This window comes from Neomonachus schauinslandi, chromosome 5 (assembly GCF_002201575.2).
Source record: "Neomonachus schauinslandi chromosome 5, ASM220157v2, whole genome shotgun sequence".
In the NCBI taxonomy this organism is placed as follows: Eukaryota; Metazoa; Chordata; class Mammalia; order Carnivora; family Phocidae; genus Neomonachus; species Neomonachus schauinslandi.
The window spans coordinates 95,243,828-95,253,208 of record NC_058407.1 but is presented as its reverse complement, the minus strand read 5'-3'; the positions used below and the strand labels follow the sequence as shown (position 1 = coordinate 95,253,208).

The window sequence follows — 9,381 nt, the reverse complement described above, 5'->3', positions numbered from 1 at the left end:
CATGGCTCAAACTCACACTATGATTAAGAGGCATTCCTATTTGTAGCAGAAGAACGCCCTGTTCTCAGCCCACTCGGTCTAGAAATGCAGCGCAAGTAGGCCATGTAAATTCATGAAAATCCTTCAAATGCCCCACCGCTATTCTTGCCGTGGCCCTTGTGGCCTGTAGAGAGGGAGGGGGAGGGGAGGAATTCCCGCTAATGCTTTGTTTACGGATGGATCTAGTGGGGCAATCTGCCTTTGGGGACCGCAGTGGCTCTTCAGCCCAACACTGACACCATCTGGATGGAACAGGAATGAACCGTAGCAGCCAATGGGTTGGACTTGGAGCAGTTCGGTTGGTGGTTACTCACAAGCCTTGGCCGTTAACCCTTTGTGCGACAACTGGACTGCTCTAAAGGGATCTACCCTATGGCTCGGACAATGAGAACCCAAGGGGGTGGATATTTAGCAATAAGCCCTTGTGGGGTCAGAATATGTGGAAAGAGGGGTGCCTGGCTGACTCATTTGGTGGATCATGAGACTCTTGTCCTCAGGGTGGAGAGTTTGAGCCCCATGTTGGGTGTAGTGGAGATTACTTAAAACATATTTAAAAATTAAAAAAATATGTGTGGAAAGACTTTTGGGTTCACTTGCAAGAGCCTGAAGCAGTCGTCACTGTCTTCCCATGTGTAAGTCCCTGACACCCCCTGGCAATCAGGAAGATACTGCCCCAGTTCTGGTACAAGTCCTAGCAGCTGACCCTTCAGTAGATATAGCATATCGGGTGCACAGAAAGAGTGGCCACTGAGGTGTTTGAGTGGGATGGCATTTTGCCAAGGATGCTGGCTTGCTCTTGAAATACAGTGACTTGGTTAATGAAGTAACAGTACACTCTGTGGGTTTGGAACAACACCCAAGGCAATTGCCAAAGGAGTGTGGGTCCATCCGCCACAGTTCCCAACCAGTGAGCGGTTGGCAAATTGATTATAGGGGCCCCCTCCGTCTAAGATTTCATTTATTTATTTGACAGAGAGTGGAAGAAAGAGCAAAAGAAAGCACAAAGGGGAGAGCATGGGAGAAGCATGCTCCCCACTGAGCAGGGAGCCTGATGCAGGGCTAGATCCCAGGACCCCAGGATCAAGACCCAAACCGAAGGCAGACCCTCAATCAACTGAGCCACCCAGGCACCCCCTAAATCTGCCCTGGTTTGTGTAGACACTGCATCTGGTTGAACCCAAGCTTTTCCCTGTCACTGTGCAAACCAGGTTGCCACCGTTAGGGAATTAGAGAAGCTGGGTACCAAGTTCTCCCACTCAATAGACAGAGTTTGGGAGGTCATGTTTCAAAGGCCATGATACGAAAGACTGGGCAAAAGAACATGGCATTGAATGGAGGCTTCATCTCCCCTATACCCTGCAAACAGCAGGACTGGTAGAAAGGAAAAATAGAACATTAAAGCAGCAGGTTGCGTTATTAACAAGGAAAACCACTTTGGCTGGGTGGACTAAGGCACTGCCCCAGTATTAAAAGACTGCCATCTTTTAATACTTTTGAATGATCATAGGGCCTATTGCTCTATATGCCAGACTGGGGACTCCTGCTGAGACACTCAGTGTCATAAAAGTAAAAAAGTCCTGGGAAACAGCCAATGCCCCAACTCTTACTGTGGATCAATGTGCTATGCTGCTGAGAACACCAAGCCCCATTGTGCCTGAAAAAGGAATTATCTACTAGGATTTGCAATGGGATGTCCCACCAGGGTGGGTGAGTTACTTTTCACCCCTGGGTGAGGGGAACTGCTCGATCTCACTGGGATCCTGCTGTCTTGCTACGAGCTGCACCTGCTGAAACGCACTCTACCTGGAATGGAACATGCAGGGGATGAAGAGGGGAGGGGTGAGGGTGGGGCGTCCTCATCTGGCACATCTTACCCCTAGTCCATCTCCTCACACCTAACAGTGCTGTCTCCCCCCAGGTAACAAGTATGGTATGAACAACCAGGTCAAGTTCCTAAAGCTGCCAGCCTCCTTCTCCTCAAGGTCAGGTGGGCACATTCTGTTTTCACTGGTACAATTATTTGACTGCCATCTTTGTCCCTCTCTATGGGCCTGGAGAAAAATGTAGCACACATAGAAGTCCTTAGTATATTTACCCAACAAGCCTTAAATGATAGCTGGCAAAGCCTGTATTTACTGAATACTGAAATGTCTCTAATGAGAAGAACTGTCCCCCAAAATAGGATGGCCTTGGACACTACTACTGCCTTGCAAGGATTATCCAAAGAGAATGTTGTGTGGTCATACCTAATGACTCTGCTAGTGTATTATTTTTATTAAATCACATGAGGGGGCACCTGGGTAGCTCAGTCAGTTAAGCATCTGCCTTTGGCTCAGCTCATGATCCCAGGGTCCTGGGATTGAGCCCCATGTCTGGGCTCCCTGCCAAGGGGAGCCTACTTCTCCCTCTCTCTCTGCCTGCTCCCCCCCTCCCCCGCCGCCGCTTCTGCTCTCTCTCCCTTTCAAATAAATAACTAAAATCTTTCTAAAAAAAAAATTTTTTTTAAGAGCCTGTCACACAAGAAGTAGAGTGTTGGAGGAAATCACGCAAGAGGATGTGATCGCTGGTTAACCTGTGAGCCAGCCCTGGGCAATTGGAGGCTCCTCATTCCCTCCCATATCCTTGGAATGTAAATTCTGTCCACTGTTCCCACAGTGGGAGCCATTTTCAAGGACACAGCCTTGAGAGAGCGAGGTTTCATTGAGACCATCTGGACGGCATACGTGACTGAATCCACTTAAGGCCTCTATATAACTTTGAAGATTCTGGCAGGCAGATTCAGAGATCCGTTCATCTTGTGGCTGCCCAAAGCAAGGCTCATAAATAAGTTCCCATGCTTATTAAATCTGCCACCTACTAATCTGGGGTGGTCGGCCTCTTTCTTCTGTCTTTCATTGCCCTCAGTGTGGGGGCCAATTTCAGATTTCACTGGGGAAAGTCATGAGGTTACAACCAACAGTTAGGGTAGAAGGCAAGGGAGGTTTTTTGTTTTTTTCCCCCATGAACTTCAAGTATTTATTTAGAAGATTCTGGTTCATACCTGGAATATTTTTGGAGCTCTTATTTACTGCTGCTAAATAAGAATAATGCCTTATTCAATAGAGTGCACAGCAGGGTGCAAGGTACTTTCAGGAATAGTATCTCATTTGATTTTTGCAATCACCTTTAACTTAGAATGTGGTAACCATTGCTTTCAGGATCAGAAAGACTTGAACATGTTCATAGTCTGAGAGGAAAGAATGAGTAGAAAGGGTTTAGTGGATTTTGATTGATGAAATCTGAGTTGAAGGGGATGAGCTCATAAAAGGAGCGAAGATGAGATTAAAAAAACAAGGGATAGAAGCATAACATATTTATAACCTCCATATATCTTTTTTATGTAAAGTACAAGAAGCCAGACACAAAGAGTCACATATTTATGTAAAATGTCCAGAATCAGTAAATCCAAGGAGACAGAAAGACTGGGTTGCCAGTGGCTGGGAAGGGGAAGGGAGAATGTTGCCTAATGGGAACCTGGTATCTTTTAGGGGTGATGGAAATAATTTGGAACTAAATAGAGGTGGTGGTTGCACAGCATAACGAATATACTAAATGCTGCTGAACTTTTATTTATCTTACAAATTGTATTATTTTTAATTTTTTTTTTAGATTTTATTTGTAAGTAATCTCTACACCCAACAAGGGGCTTGAACCCACAACTCTGAGATCAAGAGTCACATGCTGTACTGACAGGGCCAGCCAGGCGCCCCTATTCACTTTTAAATGGTTAATTTTATGTGAATTTCACCTCGATAAATTATTTTTAAGGAGTGGGGGCTAACAAGCAGGTCCCAATTACCTATCAAAAAAAAAAAAGGTCCCAGGGCAGGGAGGATCAAAGGTTCCCCACTGCCATCCACCCCCTTACACCAAGAGCCTAAATGCAGGGAACCTGGTCCTGTGCTTCCCGGTCTTCATTTCCTGAGCTTACCCACCCGCTGCACCCCTCCCTACCCCATGCCCTTCTCTGTGCTGAGCATACCTCCCAGACCTATGCTTCTCTCTCTCTCTTTCTTTCTCTCTCTCTCTCTCTCACACACACACACACACACACCACACACTCACTCACTCACTCACTCACTGCCCAGGCCTGAGGCCAGCCCAGGGTGGAGCCCCAGGGTAGGCCTGGGCCAGATCAGAGGGTGCAGGCAGCTGCGGGCAGAGCCCTTAGGCAGGGTTCCTGAGCACATAAGTAGGCAGCAGGCCCAGGCCCCATCCCTGGGGAGAAGACGGCTGGGAAGGGAGGAGTGGTCAGTCCTCCTGAAGCAGCCAGAGGCCGGGGGAGGGCTGGAAGGGGTGTTATATTCGATGGATGGGTGAAGCTAGGCCAGCGGGCTGGGGGGACGGGGCAGGACAAGGGGTGGGGCCATAGCCCACCCTGAAAGAGGCATGGGGGCCAGGCTGCAGCCTTCCCCAGCCTGGAGGGGAGCGCCCAGAGCACTGCTGGGAGGCAGGGCCCATGACCTTCACTGTCTTTGGGGTAATACTGATCATGGCGGCGGTCGGTAGTGGAAATGCGGCTGCCGAGTTCGGAACACTGTTCTGAGCCAGTGCTCCTGCCCAGAGCAAGGGTCCGGGGATGAACGCCATCTAGTAGATATAACCTGGATAAAGCTTTTCTTTTTTTTAAGATTTTATGTATTTATTTGACAGAGAGAGACACAGCGAGAGAGGGAATACAAGCAGGGGGAGTGGGAGAGGGAGAAGCAGGCTCCCCGCTGAGCAGGGAGCCCGATGCGGGGCTCGATCCCAGGACCCCGGGGCCATGACCTGAGGGGAAGGCAGAGGCTTAATGACTGAGCCACCCAGGCGCTCCCCCTGGATAAAGCTTTTAATAAAACAAAACTATTCTGAATTATATTATGTACAAAAGGAACCCTGTCCTCACCTATGAACTCTATCCCACCCCTGAGGCCTTAATATTGGCAACCAAAAAGCCCTATTTTGTGGGTGCCTGGGTGGCTCAGTCCGTTAAGCATCTGACTCTTGATTTCCACTCAGGTCATGATTTCAGGGTTGTGAGATCGAGCCCCACATCAGGCTCTGCCCTGGGAGCCGAACCTGCTTAAGATTTTCTCTCTCCCTCTTCCTCTGCCCCTTTCTCCCGCACTCTCTCTCTCTCTAAAACAAACAAACAAAGAGCCCTATTTTGTTTTACTCTTCTGTGATTTTTTTAAAAACTGATTTTTGCCAACCGTATTTAACTACCATGGTATAGAGCATTTTGAGACTCATTTTGAGATTTTGCCAGGCATGTGGAAGGACAGCAGGACAAGACAACCAAGGTAAAACGGCGATCCAGGTTCTTAACTACATAATCCAGACTGTAAAGAACTGAATGAGAACAGCCGAGTACTACCAGGTCAGAAGAAAATTGAGGTATCAAATCACAAGTTCCCTATGAGGTTGCATTGAAGCTGGGGAAGGGCAGTATGAAACAGCTAGAAGAACAGAAAAAGAGTTAGAGAAAGGGGTTTGTAGTTTGAGATTTCCGGTGTGAAATACCCCATATAACAGGGTCAGATGTTGGCCATAAGTGGGTGAAGGTCAGTGAGTTTCAAGAAAGTTCAGAAACTATAAGGTTTAGGTGTTAGATGGTTCATCCACATGAACGGTGAAAATCACACCAATGTCAAAATCTGATGAGATCTGGGTAGAGATCAGAGCAGTGGTAGATAAGGATCTATACTTTATTGATGACTTTCCACACTCCCACTCAGGCTCCAACTTCCTGTCTCTTGTCCTTATGTCGATTGGTGTCATCTTCTTGCCTTCACTTCCTTCCTTATCCATGGCTCACGTGTCTGTTCCCTCTGGCAAAAAACCTAAATAACCCTGCTTCTTTCAGTCACACCCACCAGACAAAAACCACCCTTCCAGGAGCATGATCAGGTTTGTAGAGAGAAGTCAAAAGGGGCTGGTTAGAGATATACTGACAGATTGCAGGACGCACCAAACCCATTAGATTCTACATTCTCTGGACATTTCCACAAAGGCTAGTCATTTCTTCATTGTTTTTTCTTAAATAAAGTCAATGAACGTACGTTATATATAAAAACTTCAAATCCATAGTAGGGTAAAAATAGAATGTTTAGAAACTCCTTTACACTCCCCTCATCCAGTTTTACTCCACAGAATTAACAATTGTTCATATTTTCTTGTTTATCCTTCCAAAACTCCTCTATACATGAGAATGGTGTCATATAAAATATTTCACAAGACAGTCCATGTATTTAACATATATCAAAATATGTTAGGGACGCCTGGGTGGCTCAGTCAGTTAAGCATCTGCCTTCGGCTCAGGTCATGATCTCAGGGTCCTAGGATTGAGCCCCACATCGGGCTCCCTGCTCCGCGGGGAGTCTGCTTCTCCCTCTCCCTCTGTCTGCCGCTCCCCCTGCTTGTGCTCTCTCTCTCTTTTTTTTTTTTTTAAAGATTTTATTTATTTGAGAGAGAGAATGAGAGAGAGCACATGAGAGGGGGGAGGGTCAGAGGGAGAAGCAGACTCCCTGCCGAGCAGGGAGCCCGATGCGGGACTCGATCCAGGGACTCCAGGATTATGACCTGAGCCGAAGGCAGTCGCTTAACCAACTGAGCCACCCAGGCGCCCTCTCTCTCTCTTTGTGACAAATAAATAAATAAAATCTTTAAAAAATATGTTAAATCTGGAAAACAATTTCCACTGAAGAACAAGGGGATCTTCCTAAAACACATTTAAAAATTTCAAAGAGGTGAAGAGGTAAAGTTATGGAGATGGAGAAGGCACAAGAAATTTGAAATACTCTTACATTGGAATTTTAATAGAGAGCATTAGGAGTATATAAACACTACATATAAAACACAAATTGATACAGCCTAGAATATTTCCCAGGTTATAACTGAAAGACAGCATTTGCAGCTGAAGATGCAAGAACAAATTGAGGCTTAGTGGGGCGCCTGGTTGGCTCAGTTGGTTAAACATCTGCCTTCGGCTCAGGTCATGATCCTGGGGTCCTGGGACTGAGCCCTACCTCAGGCTCCCTGCTCAGGAGTCTGCTTCTCCCTCTTCATCTGCCCCTTCCCCCGTACATGCTCTCGCTCTCTCTCTTAAATAAATAAAATCTTAAAAAAATTTTTTTTTAAAGATTATTTATTTATTTGACAGAGACACAGCGAGAGAGGGAAACACAAGCAGGGGGAGCGGGAGAGGGAGAAGCAGGCTTCCCGCGGAGCAGGGAGCCCGATGCGGGGCTCGATCCCAGGACCCTGGAATCACGACCTGAGTTGAAGGCAGATGCTTAATGATGGAGCCACCCAGGCTCCCCAGTAAATAAAATCTTAAAAAAAAATTAAGGCTTAAATATTTAGGAACTGGTACTTATTGTTTTTATTATTATTATTATTATTATTATTATTTTTGCAAGAAGTAGGATTTATTGGCTGGCGTGAATAAGGAGGAGGCAGTGCTGAGGTTCGCATGAGCACAGAGCCCGCCATCTGTCCAGCGGGGGCAACGATTAGGGATGTTTTTGACCCACAGCCATCTGGGATCAGCTGCTTTTCAGCCACTATGTCTTCAAATTCATCCGCATTAAACTTAGTAAAGCCCCACTTCTTGGAAATGCGGATCTTCTGGCGGCCAAGGAACTTGACCTTGGCCCTGTGTAGGACCTCAATCACATGCTCCTTGTTCTGCAGCTTCCTACAGATGGAGGTGATGACTTGGCCAATGTGGACCGTGGCCACTGTGCCCTGGGGCTTTCCAAAGGCACCCCGCATACCTGTCTGGAGCCAGTCAGCCCCAGCACAGGACAACATCTTGTTGATATGGATGCCGTGGAAGGGGTAGAGCCACACTTGGATGTGAAAAATATCTTTGCCACAGTTTTTCACCATGTACTTGTTGGCACAAACTCGGGCAGTTTCCGTGGCTTCAGAGGAAGGCTGCTCATATTCATCTGACACCATGTGGCCACATGGTGGGAACTCATCCACTTTTGCCTTTTTCCGTCCCAGGTCAAAGATGTGGATCTTGGCGTCAGGGGCACCTCTGCAGAAGGGAGACTTTGGATACAACTTGTTCTTACATACTGGTAACACCTGGTGGGGACGTGGCCCATGGAGACACCAGGATCTTCAGTGGCAGGAAGGAAAAGAGAAGAACTGGTACCATTTGATAAAATCACATTATTTCTAAATATTTTATTTATTTATTTGAGAGAGAGCAAGAGAGCACAAGAGAGCAGGGTGAGGGGAAGAGGGAGAAGCAGACTCCCCACTGAGCAGGGATCCAGACTTGGGGCTTGATCCCAGGACCCTGGGGTCATGACCTGAGCTGAAAGCAGACACTTAAATGACTGAGCCGCCCAGGCACCCTCAAAATCACATTATTTCCCAGCAGTTCAGTTTCCTCACTTATGGTTAGAGTGATGATCGGGTGAGGTAATACACAAAAAATTGTATATAAATATACATAAATAATATATAAAAATTCTATGTACAGTCTAGTACTTCTCAAAATGTTGATGTTCTTCATTCTTTCCAACAACATGAGGTTCTGCCAATAGGTAACACAGAAAAGACAAGCCTCACAAATATTCAGCATCTAAGGAACAAAAAAACCCAAAATTATTAATTCCATACTGCAATCAATAAACATCTAAGGGCTGTAGTAGTATATTTGGTAATATGACTACATGGTGAATGATGTCATATATGTGTATGCACATGCATTTTTGTATGTTGAGCAGAATAACAAATAGGGCAGTCAGCGGTTCTTTGTATCACTGGCTGGAACATGAAAAGTTGTGTGTTTTTTTGTTTTTTTAACATGTATTCTCACTTTATTAAATCTTACTATCAGCCCCTATAGCTACCACAAAGGCAGCAAATCCATATTTGAATTGTTTTAATAATGCACCAAAGGAAACACTGTTTGCAAAACCACCGATGCATCTCCAAGCTTCATGGCAGCCCCATGGATCCCTTAGGCCTCGGGCAGCCAACTTCCCCTGGACAGATTCTAATGGTTTTCCTTTTATCTTCCACTGTTTATAATCTGGAAGTTCAGGTTTAATATAACCATGTTCACATTCATGTCCATGGGCCATGTCTAATAGCAATCTGACCTCTCAAGATGCTCAGTATTCAACCCTCCAGCCAGAGCCAAATGGAAATGGTGGAATGTGAAAAGTTTATGGGATATCCAAGAACTATGGGACACAATCTGTCTCTTAAAGTCAATATGTTCCTTTTTTACTTCCTTACAACTTAGTGTTCTACATATAAAACATTCTTACCTCTTGGGTCTTTTTTTAGGTTTCT

The 9,381-nt window shown here is 46.0% G+C and overlaps 1 protein-coding gene across 1 annotated transcript; it reads right to left on the bottom strand.

Moving 5' to 3' along the window:
* Window positions 1-7,413: 7,413 nt before the first annotated feature.
* On the bottom strand, window positions 7,414-9,167 carry LOC110580765 (60S ribosomal protein L10-like). Its single transcript, XM_021690429.2, has 3 exons — window positions 8,915-9,167; window positions 8,650-8,662; window positions 7,414-8,191 (listed from the first exon to the last, which is right to left on the bottom strand). Exons 1-3 carry the CDS (start codon window positions 9,165-9,167, stop codon window positions 7,414-7,416), a joined length of 1,044 nt encoding a protein of 347 aa, XP_021546104.2.
* Window positions 9,168-9,381: the final 214 nt, after the last annotated feature.

Coding starts and splice junctions, on each gene's coding strand:
- LOC110580765 (XM_021690429.2), bottom strand. CDS start 9,167: ATGGCCCATGGACATGAATGTGAACATGGTTATATTAAACCTGAACTT.